Below are 24,111 nucleotides of genomic sequence, written 5' to 3' on the forward strand. Positions count from 1 at the left end.
GCAGACCGGTGGAAGAGGGGTTAGTGCGTCTGCCTCACAATACAAAGGTCCTGCAGTCCTGGGTTCAAATCCAGGCTCGGGATCTTTCTGTGTGGAGTTTGCATGTCCTCCCCGTGAATGCGTGGGTTCCCTCCGGGTACTCCGGCTTCCTCCCACCTCCAAAGACATGCACCTGGGGATAGGTTGATTGGCAACACTAAATTGGCCCTAGTGTGTGAATGTGAGTGTGAAAGTTGTCTGTCTGTCTGTGTTTTCCCTGCGATGAGGTGACGACTTGTCCAGGGTGTACCCCGCCTTGTAGCTGAGATAGGCGCCAGCGCCCCCCGCGACCCCAAAAGGGAATAAGCGGTAGAAAATGGATGGATATATAAAGGGCACGCTGAATAAAATGGATGGATGGATGGATGCATATATGTGTATATATATATATATATATATATATATATATATATATATATATATGTACATACATATATATACATATACATATATATCCCTATATATATACACACATATATATACATATATACATATACATATATACATATATATATATATATATATATATATATATATATATATATATATATATATATATATATATATATTAGGGCTGGGCAACGATTAAAAATTGTAATCAAAGTTAATCGCACTATTTCTCCGATTAATCGTGATTAACTGCATTGTATACGCAAAGCCCAATAATGAATTCAAAAGTAGTGTGTAGTGCACCTTTATTGGAATATTCCCCCACATGTACAAAAGCGCCAAAACATTTGTTGAGCAAACACAATTTAAATCAGTCCTTGTTAAACAGTAGCAGTTAAATAGTATATTTTATGAAAATAAACTCAAAAAATGTAAATACAAACATTTAAGCTTATTGCCACTGCCAGAGTATTTAAGTTATCCTGTTTGTTATGGAAAATAAATATAATCTACATACAAATCTCTGAGCCACAATCATAACATCCGAACAGGCAATTTCTGAGGTAACAGCAGGAACATTTTTATTTTATCAGGGATCTTATGTTTAAAAAACCTATATTATAGGTAGTGGGCTGTTTTAGGGAATTTTTGATTAAATTATTCGTAGTATCAATATTAATAATGTTGTGTTTATTCTGCGTAGTGCACTTAAAATAATTATGACCATATCTAGGAATTGATATGATGGGAATTTTCCGATTGTTTGCTTGGTGGTTTGATAAACTGAACGCATCATATACATGGTACTATATTGTGATGTTATGAGCCAGGGGGAAAAAAACTACCCTACCCAGCATGCAACAGGAATGACGAGCATGCGCGGTAGCCCGGTAAAGGTTGTGTGTCGCCATGACGGCATCTTGTATGTTGTGATATGCACGCTCTGAAAGCAAACGTTAAGAACTCAGCCAACACTCCTCGTCTGCATTATTCATAAATAGACAGACAACACATATACTCCGCTGTTTCACAGGCCGCTGGATGTAGCCGGCAAAGTATTCCCATGCTAGCTAGCCGGTCTAGCAAGCACGCGTCATTCAGTCCAAAACGGCCCGATCTATCCACATTCAGAATTGTCTGGCGGTCGTAAGTGATCCCGGAGTCACCACGCTGTAAGCCAGCCATGAAATTTGCAGAATTGTCCGGTATTTTTGCCAAATGTTCCATCTTTACCAAGAGCCCCTCGACGCCGAAGCCCGCCCGGGCGCCGCCATCTTTATAAGAAAAGGCGTTAACAAAATAAAAGCATGTAAACAACATACGCAAATGCGCGATAAAATAATTGTCGGCGTTAATAGATTGATGAGTTAACTCGTAATTAACGCATTAATTTGCCCACCTCTAATATATATATGTGTGTGTATATATATATATATATATATATATATATGTATATGTATGTATATATATATGTGTGTAGATATATGTATATATATATATATATGTATATGTATGTATATATATATATATATATATATATATATATATATATATATGTATATATATATATATATGTATATATATATATATATATATATATATATATATATATATACACACACACACACATATACTGTATATATCCACAAATATACATACATAGATACACACACACATATATATATATACAGATATATATATATATATATATATATATGTATATATATATATATATATATATATATGCTATCCAGTGTACAAACCCCGTTTCCATATGAGTTGGGAAATCGGGTTAGATGTAAATATAAACGGAATACAATGATTTGCAAATCCTTTTCAACCCATATTCAGTTGAATATGCTACAAAGACAACATATTTGATGTTCAAACTGATAAACATTTTTTTTTCTGGCAAATAATCATTAACTTTAGAATTTGATGCCAGCAACACGTGACAAAGAAGTTGGGAAAGGTGGCAATAAATACTGATAAAGTTGAGGAATGCCCATCAAACACTTATATGGAACATCCCACAGGTGTGCAGGCTAATTGGGAACAGGTGGGTGCCATGATTGGGCATAAAAGCAGCTTCCAAGAAATGCTAAGTCATTTACAAACAAGGATGGGGCAAGGGTCACCAATTTGTAAGCAAATTGTCGAAAAGTTTTAGAACAACATTTCTCAACGAGCTATTGCAAGGAATTTAGGGATTTTACCATCTACGGTCCGTAAAATCATTTAAAAAGTTCAGAGAGTCTGGAAAAATCACTGCACGTAAGCGATGATATTTCAGACTTTTGATCCCTCAAGCGGTACTGCATCAAAAACCGACATCAGTGTGTAAAGGATATCACCACATGGGCTCAAGAACACTTCATAAAACCACTGTCAGTAACTACAGTTTGGTCGCTACATCTGTAAGTGCAAGTTAAAACTCTACTATGCAAAGCCAAACCCATTTATCAACAATAACCTGAAACGCCGCCGGGTTGGCTGGGCCCGAGCTCACTTAAGATGGACTGATGCAAAGTGGAAAGGTGTTTTCTGTGGTCTAACGAGTCCACATTTCAAATTATATTTGGAAACAGAGGACGTGGTGTCCTCCAGAACAAAGAGGAAAATAACCATCCGGATTGTTGTAGGCGCAAAGATCATAAGCCAGCATCTGTGATGGTATGGGGGTGTATTAGTGCCCAAGGCATGGGTAACTTACACATCTGTGAAGGCACCATTAATGCTGAAAGGTCCATACAGGTTTTGGAACAACATAAGTTGTCATCCAAGCAACGTTATCATGGACGCCCCTGCTTATTTCAGCAAGACAATGCCAAGAAGCCACGTGTTACAACAGTGTGGCTTCGTAGTAAAAGAGTGCGGGTACTTTCCTGGCCCGCCTGCAGTCCAGACCTGTCTCCCGTCGAAAACGTGTGGCGCATTATGAAGCGTAAAATACGACAGCGGAGACCCCGGACTGTTGAACAACTGAAGCTTTACATAAAACAAGATTGGGAAAGAATTCCACTTTCCAAAGCTTCAACAATTAGTTTCCTCAGTTCCCAAACGTTTATTGAGTGTTGTTAAAAGAAAAGGTGATGTAACACAGTGGTGAACATGCCCTTTCCCAACTACTTTGGCACGTGTTGCAGCCATGAACTTCTAAGATAAAGCTTATGAGTTTGAACATCAAATATGTTGTCTTGGTAGCATATTCAACTGAATATGGGTTGAAAATGATTTGCAAATCATTGTATTCGGTTTATATTTACATCTAATACAATTTCCCAACTCATATGGAAACGGGGTTTGTAGAAAATTATTCCCACAGGTCCGGAGGCTGACACAGAAAATGCACCCTCTTTTTGCCATGCTATAGAACAGCTAATAAAATAGCTTTCTAATCCGATCAAAGACTTTGAGGAATCTTTATGAGGGTGTCTAAAAAACACACGTATTTACGAGGCTGTAACACATTTCTATATTAGCTGCTGGGATTGTTCTCATTTAATTACCGCACACTCTATAATGTTTCTCCATCAGGCTAATGAGAGCGCGTGGACCTTGAAATCACATTCTGCACATTCTGCTCCGTGCTGGGCCGCAAAGCTGCTTCGACGGTATCTCGGTGTTGAGCGCCATAAAAAGACAGCAGCTTTCATTCATGCAACCGGATTTGCATGGTAGATGCGATAAATCCAACTAAAGAAAATCACCAACATCATTTATAGATCCTTCTGCTGTTCACGTGTTACATTATCTGAATTTGTGATAAATAGGACTGTCAAAGGTATACATTTCAAAAACGGCGCCGATGTTTTTAAAGGGCACCCACTTCCTGTTTGACCCTCGGGCTGTGCCGTAGCGGGGGGAAGTTGGATGCAATTCACTCGCGAGTGATGATCAGCCACAAGCGGGAAAATAGTGAGCAGAAATGGACAAAGAAAAGTGTACATAAAAGGCCTACTGAAACCCACTACTACCGACCACGCAGTCTGATATTTTATATACCAATGATGAAATATTAACATTGCAACACATGCCAATACGGCCTTTTTAGTTTACTAAATTACAATTTTAAATTTCCCGGGGAGTTTCCTGTTGAAAACGTTGCAGAATGATGACGCATATGATGACGCATGTTTGTGACGTTATTTCATCGCATAATTACACAGTATTTTGGACATCTGTGTTGCTGAATCTTTTGCAATTTTTTCAATTAATAATGGAGACGTCAAAGAAGAATGCTGTTGGTGGAAAGCGGTGGATTGCAGCTGCCTTTAGCAACCGAAACACAGCCGGTGTTTCTTTGTTTGTTGTGAAGCTTTAACACAAAGCGGTCAAGCGAACATGTTTCTCTACGTCAACCAGCAAGTTTTTGGATGGGAAAATTGTGATATTAAGTCAGCTCTTACCGGAGACTTCAGCGGATTATGCGACTTCCTCCTGCAGCTCAAAAAGGCAGCTGTGATCTTGGCTCCTGCATTGGCTTCTATGAGAGACACTGGCGTTCACCGCAGCCATCCGACTTTCAGGTATGAGTTTACAATTTCACTATTAAAACAATAAGCAGATAAGGGATCTTCCAGATCTATCCTAGTAAATGTGTCTAGTTACATCTGAAACGGTCCCACTGCCGCAGCAATTTTTTCTTTTTTGTTCTTCACTCTAACTTTCCTCATCCACGAATCTTGCATCCTGTTATTAATGGGGAAATTGTCGCTTTCTCGGTCCATATAGCTCTTGCTGCTGGAGGCTATGATTATAAACAATGTGAGGATGTGAGTAGCCCTACAACCCGTGACATCACGCGCACATCGTCTGCTACTTCCGGTAAAGGCGAGGCTTTTTTTATTAGCGACCAAAAGTTGCAAACTTTATCATCGATGTTCTCTACTAAATCCTTTCAGCAAAAATATGAAAATATCGCAAAATGATCAAGTATGACACATAGAATGGACCCGCTATCCCCGTTAGAATAACATTTCATAGGCCTTTATGGAAATATCAGGTTTAAAGCCATGGCAAGTTGTTCTCCCGATAAGTAAGGAGATTTTTTTCGCTGTGAGAAGTGACAACCTCAGTGCTGTTTTTCTGGCTAACTGTGTACAGTTAGCCATTTAGCTAGTTAGCCTTTCAACCTTTTTTGGTTGCCGACCCCTGTTCTAGGAAATAGGAATTACCGATGTAAATGATAAACCGCGATAACATTCTCGGTGGTTAGTGTCGTGGCATTAAAGAGAAATGGCTCGAAGTAAGACTTTACTTTATGTTTCGTGGGCAGCCGGTAACATACTGAGCATGTAAAAATCATCACTCGCACTAGGTCAATACTAGAGATGTCTGAAAATGGCTTTTTTGCCGATATCCGATATTGTCCAACTCTTAATTACTGATTTATATATCAGCCGATACCGATATATACAGTCGTGGAATGAACACATTATTATGCCTAATTTTGTTGTGATGCCCCGCTTGATGCCTTAAACAATGTAACAAGGTTTTCCAAAATAAATCAACTCAAGTTATGGAAAAAAATGTCAACATGGCACTGCCATATTTATTATTGAAGTCATAAAGTGCATTTTTTTTTTTAACATGCCTCAAAACAGCAGCCTGAGAAAGCATGAGGAGGTTGAGTTGGGCTCGGTTAAGGGGTAGTGGGGGGTGTATATTGTAGCGTCCTGGAAGAGTTAATGCTGCAAGGGGGTCTGGGTATTTGTTCTGTTGTGTTTATGTTGTGTTACCGTGCAGATGTTCTCCCAAAATGTGTTTGTCATTCTTGTTTGGTGTGGGTTCACAGTGTGGCGCATATTTGGAACAGTGTTAAAGTTGTTTATACGGCCAACCTCAGTGTGACCTGTATGGCTGTTGACCAAGTATGCCTTGCATTCACTTGTGTGTGTGTGAAAAACCGTAGATATTTTGTGACTGGGCCGGCACGCAAATGCAATGCCTTTAAGGCACGCCCCCAATATTGTTTTCAGGGGGGAAATTGGGAGAAATTCGGGAGAATGGTTGCCCCGGGAGATTTTCGGGAAGGGCACTGAAATACGGGAGTCTCCCGGGTAAATCGGGAGGGTTGGCAAGTATGACTCGGAGACGCAACAGCTCTGTATTTCTCCCTACATCCGTGTACCACCCCATACAGCAGCTTTTTGAAATGTCATAAATTTTACTTTTTGAAACCGATGCCGAATATTTACGATATTACATTTGAAAGCATTTATCGGCTGATAATATCGGCATTATCGGACATCTATAGTCAATACTCATTATTATCACAGTCATAGTCTATGTTCCCTTTCCTTAGCTTATGCCAGAGGTGTCCAAATATTTTCCAGCGAGGACCACATAGAGAAAAATTGAAAGATGCAAGGGCCACTTTTGTATATTTTGTATCTGAAAAAATACTCAAACCAAAAAAATGTCGGTGAACATATGCTAACATTTGAGAAACACTTATACATCTTAGTTTTGTGTTATAAATAACCAAGCAATAAAATCATGTGTGATTTTTTAAATAATGATTGTATTTGTATTTATGTTAACTGTGCACTAAAGTAAGCTTATATTTACTAATATTGCTTTTATACCATCAACTGAAGCGCTTTTGAGGGCTTTAGTACACTCAAAAACAAAGAAAGGTGTACACTTTTTCATGACAGGGCACACGGAAGTACTTAAAGACCTTATTCAGTAAGGTTGTCGGACGTTTTGGTATTCAGGTCCCATTTTTGGGGGATTTGGTCCCGTTTAATTTTTATAGTTTTTTGTTCTAATTTGGGACCTTTTTAGTATGTCTACAGCATGGGTGTCAAACTCTGGCCCGCGGCCCAAATCTGGCCCGCCGTGTAATTGAATTTAGCATTAGAGCTGGCCCGCCGGTGTTATACAGCGTCGGTGCCGCTGTAACACCGCATTCACCGCTAATACTCATACTTGCCAACCCTCCTAACTTTCCCGGTAGTCTCCCGGAGTTCAGTGCCCCTCCCGAAAATCTCCCGGGGCAACCATTCTCCCGAGTTTCTACCGATTTCCACCTGGACAACTATATTGGGGGCCGTGCATTTAAGGCACTGCCTTTAGCGTTCTCTACAACCTGTCGTCACGTCCGCTTTTCCTCCATACTAACAGCGTGTCACATAATATTTGTGGCTTTTACGCAAACACACACACGCACAAGTGAATGCAAAGCATACTTGGTCAACAGCCATACAGGTCATACTGAGGGTGGCCGTATAAACAATTTTAGCACTGTTACAAATATGCGCCACACTGTGAACCCACACCAAACAAGAATGACAAACACATTTCGGGTGAACATCTGCACCGTAACACAACAGAACAAATACCCAGAAGCACTAACTCTTCCGGGAAACTTCCAGCAAACTGACCAATAATTTACGTTTTATTCATGCATTTTCTCTTGCTACTTCAAGGCCTGAATGTTTGGTTCATTCATTATTGTTATTTTATTTTCAAATGTATTATTAGCCTGTGGAAAATGTTTTATATTTACCTCAGAAGATTGCAAATAGAAAAAAAGGCATAAAATGTTTATTTAAATTGTATTTGATATGCCATTGATATTTTTTTAATTATTATTATTATTATTTGAAACTCGATTTTGCATGTCACTAAAGTTATATAAGCCTTGTTTGTTCAATATTTAATGCAAAATTTGTTTGGGTCCCTATTAAAAGGTTAATTTGTTCAACCTTGGCCCGCGGCTTTGTTCCGTTTAAAATTTTGGCCCACTCTTTATTTGAGTTTGACACTCCTGGTCTACAGAATGTGTCGAGGGTCAATAAAAATCGCGGTGCGGGCCACAAATGGCGCCCGGGCCGCACTTTGTACACCCCTGGCTTATGCCCATAACATAACAAGGTGTACTTGTGCAGTTATCTACTTGACCATAACAGTACAGTATTAAACACGGACAAACCGTAGCAAATGTGCGGTAGGCAGTAATAACAAAACTGGATAAATCATACAAAATGTATTCAGTATAATAACCACAACATTTCATGTCAAATGTGGGCGTCCTATTAACACATGTAGTCACTTTACTAGAAGTTAGGCTTACAGATCAGACTTGAACGGGTTTCTGTTAAAATTGTAATTCGCACTTGAAGTGAAGTAATTAACTCGTATTCCATCCATCCATTTTCTACCGCTTATTCCCTTTTGGGGTCGCGGGGGGCGCTGGCGCCTATCTCAGCTACAATCTCAGCTACAATCTGGCGGAAGGCGGGGTACACCCTGGACAAGTCGCCACCTCATCGCAGGGCCAACACAGATAGACAGACAACATTCACACTCACATTCACACACTAGGGCCAATTTAGTGTTGCCAATCAACCTATCCCCAGGTGCATGTCTTTGGAAGTGGGAGGAAGCCGGAGTACCCGGAGGGAACCCACGCATTCACGGGGAGAACATGCAAACTCCTCACAGAAAGATCCCGTGCATGGATTTGAACCCAGGACTGCAGGAGCTTCGTATTGTGAGGCAGACGCACTAACCCCTCTGCCACCGTGAAGCCCCTTAACTCGTATCATGTTCTACATATGTTGAATGTTTATATTCAATTTGGAGAAAGTGAACTACCAGGTTTAAGTAAGCATTGGTTGAGCCCATAACAAACTAAGAAACCTTCTCCAGAGAAGAAAGAATAAAACCAGGCTTCGGAATGCAAAAGTTATTGGGCTCTGTAAGATTTCTCAAATTGTTTTTTGCAGTCTGTTGGATAGGGGATACTTTTGAAAAGTCTGAAAGACGCCGACTTGTAAACCGTCGTCCATTGTTTGTTATGAGAGTCTGCGGTGCTCCGTGGACTGAGAAATAGTCTGTTGCAAAAGTGAGGTTGCAGGGCAGGTCAGTCTCAAACCAGCCTGAGAATGAGTCCACAAGTACGAAATATTGCCTGTTTCACAAGTCGAAGATGTCAACAGCTGAAGATGACCGAGGCAGCTCCAGAACAGGGTGCAAATAAAATTGCTCCCTTTGTTGATGTGCTCCGTCTGCACCTCCATTTCAATGTCTTTTGTCATTGTTGGCCAGAATACGAAGTCCCTCGCTCTCTGGTTTATGGCTTCTGCTCCCTCTGTGAAGTATGCTTGTATATCTGCTTTGTAAAGATGCAGGTATGGCAGTTTTCTGACCTTTCATGATGATCCCATCCTCCATAGTCAGTTCATCTCTGAAAGGGAACTATGGAAGCAACGCGAGTGGGAGGCTGTGCGGCCTGTTTGGCCAGACATGCCTGATCGAGTTGCTGAGCATCTGGAGAGCCTGGTTGGTGGCAGTTTGATCTCTGAGTCCCTGCACGCGAGCCGAGGAAACGTAACAAACTGACATTATATTTCCCATCCTCTATAGTCAGTTCATCTCTGAAAGGGAAGTATGGAAGCAATGCGAGTGGGATGCTGTGCGGCCTGTTTGGCCAGACGTGCCTGATCGGGTTGCTGAGCATCCGGAGGACCTGGTCGGTGGCAGTGTGATCTCTGAGTCCCTGCGAGCGAGCCAAGGACAACAAACTGACATCGTATTGAAATCATCAATCTCGTTCACCAGTTGATCTGTGGTGATCCTGGGAGCCCTCGGCAGAGTGTCGGTCAAGTGCATTTGTTTTCCGTTTTTGTATACCAGAAGCCTCAACATCATCCACTGTAGTCTCGCTGGAGCTGTGTGAATTGGCTTTTTGATCATTTTCACAAAAGGTGGGTGGTCGGTCTCTATGGTGATTGCTTTGCCAGAGGCGTAACGTAATCATGAAGCTTCAAACACACAAATATCACAGCAAGCAGTTTCTTTTCTATCTGGGCATATTAAGTATCTGTGTCCGTTAGGGTAGGTGAGGCAGAGGATACAGGTCGGCCTCCCTGCAGGCAGGATGCACCGAGTCCATATCGGGAAGCATCGCAAGACAGCGTGACAGGTTTGTGAACATCATAGAATGACATGTACCCCTTCAAAGTGTCAAAAGCACACTGCTGTTGTTCATGTCACAACCACCCATCTTTCTGTGTGAGCTGTCATAGCGGTGCAATGATTCTGCTTGATCTGGGTATAAATATATTTAGTAACCATGCCAAGAAATCTCTGCAGGGCTGGAATCTCGGTAGGCACCAATATCTTGCTTATTCCTGGGTTTTTGAAGGGTCTGCCTTTAAAACCTGAGCTGTGAAAATATGACCACCATAACTGACTTAGTTTAGCCTGAACTAACTTTTGAGGGGATTGACTCTTGGCTTCACCTCCCTGGCTCTGTTGAGTGTGTTTCTCAGGTTAGTGTTAAGCTAGTAAATGTCTTCGCTTGCAATGAGAATGCCATCCACGATGATCGCACATGGAAAGCCGGCGAAGATCTGTCCAATGGAGCGCTGAAAGACCTCGCTGGCAGAGTCCTGCACTTAATAAACTCCCCTTTCAGTGATACAGATCATTTCCTGGAAAAGCCGTTGTAGCATGTTAATTTCGAGCTAGGGCGTTGATCGCTAGTTAAAAACTAGACACTAGAAACTATTGGCCTAGTGGTTAGAGTGTCCGCCCTGATATCGGTAGGTCGTGAGTTCCAACCCCGGCCGAGTCAAACCAAAGACTATAAAGACAGGACTCCTCACCTCCCTGCTTGACACTCAGCATCAAGGGTTGGAATTGGGGCTTAAATCACCAAAAATTATTCCCGGGCACGGCCACCGCTGCTGCTCACTGCTGCCCTCACCTCCCAGGGGGTGAACAAGGGGATGGGTCAAATGCAGAGGACACATTTCCCCACACCTAGTGTGTGCATGACAATCATTGGTACTTTAACTTTAACTTAACTATAGCTGCTTACATTATTGCAGAGATGAGTGAGGAGACTCCGACTTGTGTGCTTACTGGTGAATATTACCTCAAAATACACCAGACAGTCCTTTAGATGAAACTGTTAACAATTTTTGAACAAATAAATGATGTGTATTCAAATAAAACCTAAAAACAAATTCCTGAATGGCATTGTTAGTTTAACTCCTTGTCGTGGCGGTAGATTTAGATTATTCAATTATCAAAAGTACAAAACATTCAAATAAAGTGCACCAAAAAGGACAGTGAAAGCTGTGCATGAAAAAGTACACTTTAGGGAAAGCTAAACACAAAAATACAAAGCAACAATCTAAATTTGTCACAACATGTTTGTAAGTCCAAACAATCTCCATAAACATCCAAAAACTAAACAAAGAATGACTTAGCGTAACAGGTCGTAACAGTATCCCCCTTATAGGATGGATTTTAGACATCCCAGAAGCCCTAAAAAGAACAAGTCCAAAATTACGGGAGGATGGAAGGAGGACTTGATTTCCGGACCAAATGTCCCCAAAGCCACCAGGAACAGGTCAGGTGGCAACGGCGAGTATAGTGCCGCTGCAGCTGGCGAAGAAGAGGCGAACTAGAGCATCAGTGAAAATCCACGGTCAGGTCCTAATTGCTGCTGCAGTGGCAGGCGTCCATGAACTGGCCACATACACGACTGGCAAGGAGGATGAGTGTGGGTACCAAGCAGGCACTTCTGTGGTGGGTCAGTGCTAGATGGGTGCTTATGTGGCAGACGACCTGGAGGTTGATCAGGCTTCTGGGCTGGAGGTACAGCAGGCTCCTGGGCTGGAAGTGAAACTGACAGCATCGGACCCACCGGAGGAGCTAGTGGCATCAGACCTACTGAAGAAGAGGCTGGAAGCGGCAGAAGACCCACAGGAAGCGGCACTGGAGGTGGCAGTCCCACAGGAATCTGCACAGGAGGCGGCAATGCCAGACCCACAGGAAGCGGCATTGAAGATACCAGTGGACTCGCTAGACATAGAGCTGGCGGCCTTGCTGGATGCAGACCTGGCAGAGGTGTACTTGAAGGATACAGAGGTGGCGTCTGCGGTCTCGCCGGACGCAGAGGTGGCGGCGCCCTTTCCGGATGAGAGCTGGCGGCGGCAGCGGCATCGCCGGACACAGAGCTATTGGCGGTGACTTCGCAGGACATAGAGCTGTGCATCTTCAGTCACACAGCTTCCAGTCCTAGCTCCCCCCTCAAGGAGCAAAATCCAAGCGCTATTCCAAGCTGGAGGGAAGAATTGTTGACTCACGACCTTAGCAGGGGAAGAAACCAAGGGTGGGTACGTCTTAAAAAGCTGGGGATCCAGAGTGGGAGGAAGCCGGGCCTTGGAGAACCAGGGTATGTAACAGGAACAGGCAAAGCAGGGAGTGTGGAGTGGCCGAGGCGGGATGAACTTGAGCCCTGACCAACTTCGGCCGTTTGGCTGTTACAGCCATAGAAACATTGTCGAAACTGAGTGCGTCACGTCCGGTTTAAAACACGTCCGCCGCTTGAAGCCTGCTTGCCTCTGGTGAGCCGTAATGGAAATGCGATGGTTCTGAGCCAAGGCTGTGCTGAGTGATAGCCCAAGCCTTTAGTACACTCAAGCCAAGTGAGCATTAATCATACCTCAATTTGTTGGTGGGCTCATTCTGTTAGGTTCGCTCCTTGTGACCCCAAAATACAGGAGACAGCACGCAGTTTGAAGGTAGAATTAGATCTAGATTATTCAATGTCCAAAAGTAAAAAAAACTCAAGAGTGCAGCAGGGAAAATGCACCAAAAATGACACAGTAAAAGCCATGCTTGAAAAAGTATGCTTGAGGTAAAGCTAAACAAAAAAAATTCAAAGCAACAAACTAAATTTCCCACATTGCGTTCCTATCGATCTCCAACAAACTCAAACCATGATCCCATCCTGACCTACAAATGAGACTTGACTAGATGGTGCCTATGTGATGATCAGCAGCAGGTGAAACACGTTATCACTAATCACCCCCAGGTGTAAAAGACAGCGGAAGCAACGGGTGCCGAGCTACTTGGAAACAAAATAAGAGCGCAAAACAGGAAGTGAACCAAAAACACAGAAAAAACACTGAAGTAAGAGGTCGTAACACTTCAGACAATAAAATGGCATTTATCTCAAAATATTGGGGTCTTTTTTTAAATTTAAACTCAATCATGTACGCAAATATGTCATATAGGAATTAAAGGCCTACTGAAACCCACCACTACCGACCACGCAGTCTGATAGTTTATATATCAATGATGAAATCTTAAAATTGCAACACATGCCAATACGGCCGGTTTAGTTTACTAAATTGCAATTTTAAATTTTGCGCAAAGTATCCTGTTGAAAACGTTGCGGATTGTAGCGGCCATTTTTGTCCAGCCCGATCCCAGCTATAAGTAGTCTGCTTTAATCGCATAATTACACAGTATTCTGGACATCTGTGTTGCTGAATCTTTTGCAATTTGTTCAATTATTAATGGAGACGTTTAAGAAGAAAGATGTAGGTGGGAAGCGGTGGATTGCGGCTGCCTTTAGCAACACTAACACAGCCGGTGTTTCCTTGTTTACATTCCCGAAGGTGAAGCTTTACTATGGAACACAGCGGTCAAGCAAACATGGTTCCCTACCACATGTCAAACGGCAGGTTTCGAGTGAGAAAATTGAGGTAATAAGTCGGCTCTTACTGTAGACATGAGCGGATATCTTGCGTCGTTCCTCGTGCACCTGTCAAAGAGGCAGCTGTGGACGCTCTTGCCTCCTCCGACCGGCCTCCCCCGAACGTGGGATGCTTTCCACCGTGTAGGAGGGGGAAACAAAGCTCAGCCTGGCCCCAACGCCTGCCTTCGCTTCGCCTCGTCGAGAAACGTGGCTTCCTTCAGAGACACTGGCGGTCACCACACCCCTCCTACTTTCAGGTACCATATAATCTCACTAAAACACTAGTAACACAATAAGCAGATAAGGGATTTTCCAGAATTATCCTAGTAAATGTGTCCAATAACATCTGAATCGCTCCCACTGCCCTCGCCTTTTTTTTTCTTTCTTTAGTCCTTCATTCTAACTTTCCTCATCCCCGAATCTTTCATCCTCGATCAAAATAATGGGGAAATCGTCGCTTTCTCGGTCAGAATCGCTCTCGCTGCTTGTAAACAATGTGAGGATGTGAGGAGCTCTACAACCGGTGACGTCACGCGCACATTGTCTGCTACTTCCGGTACAGGCAAGGCTTTTTTATTAGCGACCAAAAGTTGCGAACTTTATCGTCGATGTTCTCTACTAAATCCTTTCAGCAAAAATATGACAATATCGCAAAATGATCAAGTATGACCCATAAAATAGACCTGCTATCCCCGTTTGAATAAGAAAATCTCATTTCAGTAGGCCTTTAACTATACACAATAAAACTAAATGCTTTGAATGTTTTTTGAAGTTACACCTTTGTGACATGAAAAAAACACAAGTAATGTAAAAAAAAACTTTACTTTTTTTATATACATTAAAACAAAGAAGTTTGGCTAATGAAGATGAAGTCTAATAAACAAGCTTTGTTCTTCTCTTGGTTCGGTACAACAGTTTAACCAACAAAAATAAAGAGCAGTGACACCTCTCACATCGAATACATAATCTTCACAGCCTGCGTTTGATTCGATGAGATGACAAAACATTTTAGCTGGTACTAATGTTATTTGAACACTGATACAGACTTTGGGGTTTGTTTTCCCGGAATGCAAAGGAAAGTTGGAGCGGGCAAGGCGTGAAGGTAAGGGCATATTTATTTATTACTATAAAAAAGGAAAAAAAGGCGCGCACAAGGCGGAAGTACAAAAACTTGGCTAATGAAACCAAAAAACTTGCACAAAGGCAGAAACTATGAACATGAAGCAAAACTCGTTAACTGTGACATGAAAAAACTAAACCCTAACCCTAACCCTAACCCATGGCAAGAAGCATAACTATGAACGGGCATGAGTATCAGAAGAAGCATGCCGTGAAGTGAACAGAGGTAATGTCGCCAGGCTGACTTCCTGGCAACTATCGGTTTAAATAAGAATGACATGATTAGTGAAAACGGGTGCGTTACTCAAAATGTGAAACAGGTGAAACTAATGGTTGCTATGGTGACAAAACAAGAGAGTGAACAAGTAGGAACTGAGTGTCCAAAAACCAAACAGAACATTAATTGAACAAAACATGATCATAGACATGACAAAATAAAAGCAATATCAAGTAGTTTTCTCCTTCGCTGTATACTTTTAGTGTGGGGACAAGACAAGTGTCTCCAATATTGTCCACACCTGTCTCCATCTAAACACAGCAGTGCGCTCTCAAACGGACGCCGGTAAGCAAGGGTAAAATGACGTTAAAGGGGAACATTATCACTATTTCAGAAGGGTTAAAACCAATAAAAATCAGTTCCCGGTGGCTTATTTTATTTTTCGAAGTTTTTTTCAAAATTTTACCCATTACGCAATATCCCGAAAAACTGCTTTAAAGTGCCCTTGACGCCAATTCAAACAAACATGGCGGATAGAACAGAAAGATGTATCGACAGCTTGGATTCAGACTCGGATTTCAGCGGTTTAAGCGATTCAACAGATTACGCTGGAGTGTGGAGGCAGATAGCGAAAACGAAATTGAAGAAGCAACTGAAGCTATTGAGCCATATCCCGACAGACAACGGCAACCAGGACGAATTCGGCCATTCCCTTCTAACCAACGATTGTATTTTTTGACAACTGGTGCAACTTGAATCCGCAGATTGGTATGTATTTGTTTGGCATTAAATGTGGGTGGAGGGAAAGGCTGGATGCAAATATAGCTACAAATGAGGCATAATGATGCAATATGTACATACAGCGAGCCTAAATAGCATGTTAGCATTGATTAGCTTGCAGTCATGCCGTGCGCAAATATGTCTGATTAGCACATAAGTCAATAACATCAACAAAACGCACCTGTGTGATTTCGTTGACTTTATCATTAGAAATGCATCTGTTTTGAGTGTCGCAGGATATCCACACAACCTGTGTCGTAGCATCGCGTACGACAGAACAGAACAAACGAGGGACTTTAGCATCTTTTGACAAGTGGTGCAACTTGATCCGTCGATTGGTATGTGTTTGTTTGGCATTAAATGTGGGTGGAGGGAAAGGCTGGATGCAAATATAGCTGCAAATGAGGCATAATGATGCAATATGTACATACAGCTAGCCTAAATAGTATGTTAGCATCGATTAGCATGCCGTGACCATTGATATGTCTGATTAGCACACTCCACGTAAGTCAACTTGAATCCGTCCCTGTTCGTGTTGTTACACCCTCCGACAACACACCGACGAGGCATAATGTCTCCAAGGTACGGAAAACAGTTGAGAAAACGGAAAATAAGAGCCGATTTGACTTGCTGTGTGTAATGTGTTTGAGAAAATGGCGGATTGCTTCCTGTTTTGACGTCACGGGTGAAAGGTCATTGTTCCGACAGCGAACAATTGAAAGGCGTTTAAATCGCCAAATTCACCCTTTTAGAGTTCGGAAATCGGTTAAAAAAACATATGGTCTTTTTTCTGCAACATGAAGGTATATATTGACGCTTACATAGGTCTGGTGATAATGTTCCCCTTTAAACCACGGGCTTGGCTCCGTTTATCCCGAGGGGAAATCTCCAGAGCAAAGTCCGTGTAGCTTGTCCGCCATGATTATCAAACCAAACATCGCTACCAGACTTCATGGTGCCTAAAATGCATTAATAAATGACGAGGTTTCGGTAATTAAAAAATTAGACATATTGCTTCCTGTCGGGAATTTTATCGTAAATGATCATTATACCGTTTATTGTTACATCCCTAGTCCATTAACAAGTAAAAGGTCAAGGGCGGTCACGGCATGATCTAGCCGCAGATGTTGGTCAATTTTTAGGGCATTACAAAGGGTATGCTTTTTGATCGCTGCCATATGTTGGAAATTATAGAACCAGCTGAGAGAAAAAGAAAGAAGAATAAGGAAGTCATCCTACACGAGTATATGCTAAGGATACCTTGTTAGGTATGTCTGAAATGATGACCATGGTGATATCGCTCGTTCTCCATGTCTCTGCTCTCCTTCTTTGAGCCTGTCAACCATTTTCATGCCCTTTGCCACGGCTCCGCCTGAGCTTGAAGACTTTGACCGTGTTTTAATTTCTCTTCAGACTGGATGTGTCAGAATTTCCTCCAACTAAATAAGGACAAAACTGACATAATTGTCTTTGGTGCCAAAGCAGTCACCGCTCATTTCTAATCCCTAGGTCTGAAGCCAAAGGACCAGGTAACGATTCTTTGCATTATTATTGTTTCTGATCTAAATTTTAACTCCCACATCTAGTTTTTTCTAAAGCATAGTCTATATATTTTTGGCCTAAATGAAGTGTTGAATTATGTTTTATTTACGTATTATAGGTATTACATATCCACACATCTTTTTTCTACAAACCCCAAAACTAGTAAAGCTGGCACGTTGTGTAAATGGTAAATAAAAACAGAATACAATGATTTGCAAATCCTTTTCAACCTATATTCAACTGGATGCACTGCAAAGACAAGATATCTTAACGTTCAAACTGAGAAACTTTGTTATTTTTTTTGCAAATTTTAGCTCATTTGGAATTTGATGGAAAAATGGGGAAAAACTGGAATCATATCAAACTGAATTTTGATTTAGATTGGACGTGTCATTGTGAAAATGCTTAAAGGAAAATGGAAAAGTATTTTGGAGTTTGGGTGTTGGTGGAGGGAACAGTTATAAAGTCATCTAAAATACTGTGTGTTAAAAAAGGGGGCAGATAAATATAAGAATATTATTCTTCCATCTGCTCCTTTCTGATCATGGAAATGTAGAAGAAACAAAAAAAAACCATGAAAGTGTCACTTGTAAATATGTATTTTCATGAAAGGAATAAAAAAAATGATGATGATGCCTGCAACATGTTTAAAAAAACTGGCACAAGTGGCAAAAAAGACTGAGAAAGTTGAGGAATGCTCATCAAACACTTATTTGGAACACCCCACAGGTGAACAGAGCTAACTGGGAAGAGGTGGGTGCCATGATTGGGTGTAAAAGCAGCTTCCATTCAGTCACTCACAAACAAGCTTGGTGTGAGGGTCACCACTTTGTGAACAAATGCGAGAGCAAATTGTTGAACAGTTTAAGAACAACATTTCTCAACTAGCTATTGAAAGGAATTTAGGGATTTCACTACTTAATGTCTTTAAATGACATGAAAATGTTCAGAGAATCTGGAGAAATCACTGCACGTAACATTGAAAGCCTCTAACCTTTGATCCCCCAGGCAATACGGCATCAAAAACCGACATCAGTGTGTAAAGGACATCACCACTTTGGCTCAGGAACACTTCAGAAAACCACTGTCAGTAACTAGTTTGTCGCTACATCTGTAAGTGCAAGTTAAAACTCTACTATGCAAAGCGAAAGTGGCAAAAAAGACTGAGAAAGTTGAGGAATGCTCATCAAACACTTATTTGGAACACCCCACAGGTGAACAGAGCTAATTGGGAACAGGTGGGTGCCATGATTGGGTGTAAAAGCAGCTTCCATGAAATGTTTAGTCCCTCACAAACAAGCTTGGTGCGAGGTTCCCCACTTTGTGAACAAATGCGAGAGCAAATTGTTGAACAGTTTAAGAACAACATTTCTCAACTAGCTATTGAAAGGAATTTAGGGATTTCACTACTTAATGTCTTTAAATGACATGAAAATGTTCAGAGAATCTGGAGAAATCACTGCACGTAACATTGAAACCCTGTAACCTTTGATCCCCCAGGCGATACTGCATCAAAAACCGACATCAGCGTGTAAAGGACATCCCCACATGGGCTCAGAGACACTTCAGATAACCACTGTCAGTAACTACAGTTTGTTGCTACATCTGTAAGTGCAAGTTAAAACTACTATGCAAAGCGAAAGCCATTTATCAACAACACCCAGAAAAGCCACCGGCTTCGCTGGGCCCGAGCTCATCTTAGAAGTACTGATGCGAAGTGGGAAAGTGTTTTGTGGTCTGACGAATCCACATTTCAAATTGTTTTTGGAAACTGCGGACGTCGTGTCCTCCGGACCAAAGAGGAAAAGAACCATCCGGACTGTTATAGGCGCAAAGTTCAAAAGCCAACATCTGTGATGGTATGGGGGTGTATTAGTGGCCAAGGCATGGGTAACTTACACATTTGTGAAGGCACCATTAATACTGAAAGATACATACAGGCTTTGGAGCAACATATGTTGCCATCCAAGAAACGTTATCATGGACGCCCCTGCTTATTTCAACAAGACAATGCCAAGCCACATTCTGCACGTGTTACAACAGCGTGGCTTCGTAGTAAAAAAAGTGTGGGTACCACACTGGCCTTCTTGTAGTCTCCAATTGAAAATGTGTGGCGCATTACGAAGCCTAAAACACGATTTAAACCTGCTCTACCGATGCGTTGGTATCCCCCAAGGCATATCCATGGTTTGATGCAAACTGATAATACTTTCCATCTCTTGTCATATTTGATTGCATGCAGACTCCAGGAGTAGAGTAGATGTAAGTGACAGCAAAATCTAACCTTGAAAAAAAAAACAATGACACAAAGAGAAAGAAAGTATGCAACGTTCAAATTTTCGTAAATCCATCTGATTGGTCCTTTGTTACCAGTGCCGCTTTTCAGTTTAATTAAAGCTATGGCTCTGCTGCATCAACAGATGTTTATGTACCCCCTTTAGGGCCCTAGATGGACCCCTTTTCCTTGCTTAGTGCCTCACTCTTGTACCTTCCCCCCATCTGTTTGATCAATAATGTACATTAAAAAAACCCACTGTAATGTGAAGTGAATTATGGATTCTACAGTAGCTCTCCCTGCAGCTGTTTCACTCCCTGTCCTGCCCTTTAGGACTTCATTCTAGCACAGTCCTAAACCTATTTCACTTTAAAAGTCAAATAATTAACTCACTTGTGTTTAAAGTACGTTTTGCAGATGAAAACAAACATTTGCGTTATGATAGTACAGCTTTCTCACCTCAAACATTTTAAATAATGGCAGAAACTGGACTCTCCTAACTCGAACGTTTCCGTGGTTGAAAAGGACACATTCATACCGAAAAGTCGAAGGAAAATACGGTCCAAAAGTTAACATAATCCAGAAAACTAGTACAGATCAGACAATGGTGTATATGTTTCTTTGACTTTTTATTCATAGACGTATGTAGAAGTGGCTGGTTGTATCCGCTGCTTTAATGTCTTTCATGTCCTTTGTGTTCTTTGATGTTTGATGTTTCCCGATGTGTACTATGGCTATGAGTTGTTGTTGTTGTTGTTCTTTTCCCTTGGCCTCAGTCTGGACCCCCTCTCCAGGGCCCAGGCTTAGACCGATTTTTATTTTACTTTAATCTTCTATTTTTTTCTCCCATTCCCCCCCAATTCTTTACCTGTATCTTACCTTTTTTGTAATGGGCGCTGGAAGCCGGCAGACCCGTCAGCGATCCTGTTCTGTCTCCCTGTAATGTTTGTCTGATCTTGAATGGGATTGTGCTGAAAATGTTAATTTTCCTGAAGGAACTCTCCTGAAGGAATAAATAAAGTACTATCTAAACTAAACTAATCTAATGGACGTAGCAGACTCCTGTTTTCACACTGTGGTGAGGAATGTCTTGTCCTGGTTTTTTCTGTTTTGTGAATTGCATGTTTTACTTTGAAAAGTAACTCCTATCGTTTAAGATCACCTGCCCTTCTGTTTCCACCTGTTCCCCATTACCCTCATGTGTCCTATAAGCCCACGCCTCCCTTTGTTCTGTGCCAGATTGACTCGTTTATTCCTGCGTCTCCAGCGTCTTGTCCATGCCTTGCCTCGTCTCATGTTTGAATACCATCCATCCATCCATTTCCTACCGCGTATTCCCTATGGGGTCGCGGGGGACGCTGGTGCCTATCTCAGCTACAATCGGGCGGAAGGCGGTGTACACCCTGGACAAGTTGCTACCTCATCGCAGGTGTTTGAATACCTTGATCCTGAATCCTTTCGTTGATATTTGGAGTTTTCTTTTTCTCCTCCTCGGCAGAGTGATTTTGTGTTATTTAGTTTTACAGCCCCTGAGCTAAAATTAGTTTGACACCCCTGATTTAGGGCCACATACAGAGAAATTAAAGAATGTGGGTACCATTTTTGACAACTTTGTAAACTCGGTAAAGTTAGGAAAAAACGAGGAAAACCTACTTCCAAGTAGGAATGGTAAAATCATTGAATGATAACTTTAAAATAAAGACCAATTCAGGTTGTATTTTTGTTAAAAATAAGAGCACGCACATTTATGAAAATGTACAGATCGTAATAGTTTTTACACTTACACGTTACATTTAATAGAATTCGAGCGTACACTTTCTGAAGAAATTATGTTATAATGTCGAATGTCAAATTTGTCAAATTGAGTTTGGCAGAGTTTTAAAATGTTCCCATTGTTGATCATTTTAAATCCATCAGAGTATGAAATTAATTATATCAAAATCAAATTACAGGATAGAATTATTATAACGTACTCATTTTCTGTTAGAATAATTATGTATATATTATCACACTAACTTTAGTATGCTTAAAGTTTGTTGCTTTAGTTATTAGATATTGTGCTCAAGTTAGACTTTTTCTAATATATGCAGGGACAAAACTTTTTGTCTGAGGGGTGGCCTCAGCCACAGATGTTATCTTTGTTTTAGCCCGCTAACAGCCAAGGACCTCAACGAAGATAAGATGACAGCACGCAGACGAAGCAGAGACTTCAAGGACCTCAACGAAGATAAGATGACAACACGCATACCAAGCGGGGACAAGACGAAATCACAAGGCCTCCGGCCCAATCCGTCACATACTGTGCTTCATGGACCTGCTTTGCATAATATATGTGACCACTCTTTTTTGAGGCGGCCTCTGTGATGTTGACTACGGAACTCTGAATAAAAAGAGGGACGCGGGAGCTGAACCTTAGAGCGTAGGACGAGACTGTGACTAAGTGTTCAGCTCCGTGCGTTCTCCTCATGAGTTAAATTGAACTCTGTCTCTGCATGATTCCTTGCTTCTTGTCTTGTTAATAGATGTCATCAGTGTTTGAACCTTACATTTTCCTGAAGTACCAAACATCATGCGGTTTATTCTGTGCATATAATAAACCACAAAACTTGTGAATTTGGACTAACTTCATTAATCACACATGAAGTCAGAAGGAGATACATATTTCAGCATATTTTTTTGAAACGCCTGGAAAATGAGTCCTTATTACCAACAACATATTTGACAATCAAGGCATGAACGTAACAATCCACATTTTGTATCACTGAGTAATAAGCAGCATTATGTGCGTAGCTTCCAAAAACGGCACTTTGCACTTTGCTGGGAAAATGGCCCTTATTTTGAAATGCAAAAACGTTGCAAAGGTATTCTTACTGTGCATATTACTGACTTTTTAAAAAAATTGTTTAGGAAATCTTACCTTTCCAGCTTCCAAGGCTCCTTGGTCCATGGCAAAGCTGCAGAAGAAGGTGATGGACACCAATTAGTCAAATGGTATACACAAATAATGTCGCTATGATCTTATGATTATTGTGAGAAGGCATGACCTTTATTTACTAACAATTTATTCAAATATTTCATTGTTTTTTCTCCCGCTTATCTTGTTTAGTGTAAATGGGTGAGCTGAAGCCAATGGCAGCTGATTTTAAGGTAAATACAAAGTATACCAAGTACCACATTCACTTTCACACTTAAGACAGTTCAGAGTTTCCAATTAACTGAACTTTGAATGCTAGAGGGAAACATGAGTACCCAGATTAAGTTTACACAAACACAGGGAGATTATTACCTCGGAACCCCCTTGCTGCCTCTGTGTTGCCTGTCTAAACTATATAAATAATGTAGAGCATACCGTTTTATCAACCTCACACATTACAGCAGTCAAGTAAGCGCTCAAACTCAAACAAGACAATTTCAGCCTTCACAATAAAAGCACAGTGCTGACCAAACTGAAAGTCAAAGCATTTTGTAAGTGTATAAGTGTGATTTTTACAAGGAATCGGTTAACGTATTTTCCGGACAATAAGGCGCACTTAAAATCATTGTTTTCCCCTCAAAACTCGACAGTGCGCCTTACAACCCGGTGCGCCTAATGTACGGAATAATTCTGGTTTTGCTTACCGACCTGGAAGCAATTTTATTTGGTACATGGTATAATGACAAGTGTGACCAGTAGATGGCAGTCAAACATACAAACCCCATTTCCATATGAGTTGGGAAATTGTGTTAGATGTAAATATAAACTGAATACAATGATTTGCAAATCATTTTTGACCCATACTCAATTGAATATGCTACAAAGACAAAATATTTGATGTTCAAACTGATCAAAAAAAATTTGGGGGCAATTTGATGCCACACTTAGTCATCTGTGAAGGCAGCATTAATGCTGAAAGGTACATACAGGTTTTGGAACAACATATGCTGCCGTCTTTTTCATGGACGCCCCTGCTTATTTCAGCAAGACAATGCCAAGCCCCATTCAGCACGTGTTACAACAGCGTGGTTTCGTAAAAAAAAAAAAAAAAGAGTGCGGGTACTTTCCTGGCCCGCCTGCAGTCCAGACCCGTCTCCCATAGAAAATGTGTGGCGCATTATGAAGCGTAAAATACAAAAACTGAGACTGTTGAACGACTGAAGCTCTACATAAAACAAGAATGGGAAAGAATTCCACTTTCAAAGCTTCAACAATTAGTTTCCTCAGTTCCCAAACGTTTATTGAGTGTTGTTAAAAGAAAA

The 24,111-nt window shown here is 41.3% G+C and overlaps 1 protein-coding gene across 1 annotated transcript in view; it reads right to left on the bottom strand.

Moving 5' to 3' along the window:
* The window catches only part of LOC133536559 (whirlin-like), a 169,253-nt gene that overhangs the window by 60,123 nt on the left and 85,019 nt on the right, over nt 1-24,111 (bottom strand). The window contains exon 6 of the mRNA XM_061877188.1: nt 22,793-22,829. Coding sequence (XP_061733172.1) covers nt 22,793-22,829 — 37 coding nt within the window. The remainder of the gene's footprint in view (nt 1-22,792; nt 22,830-24,111) is intronic.

Source organism: Nerophis ophidion, linkage group LG17 (genome assembly GCF_033978795.1).
Source record: "Nerophis ophidion isolate RoL-2023_Sa linkage group LG17, RoL_Noph_v1.0, whole genome shotgun sequence".
Lineage (NCBI taxonomy): Eukaryota > Metazoa > Chordata > Actinopteri > Syngnathiformes > Syngnathidae > Nerophis > Nerophis ophidion.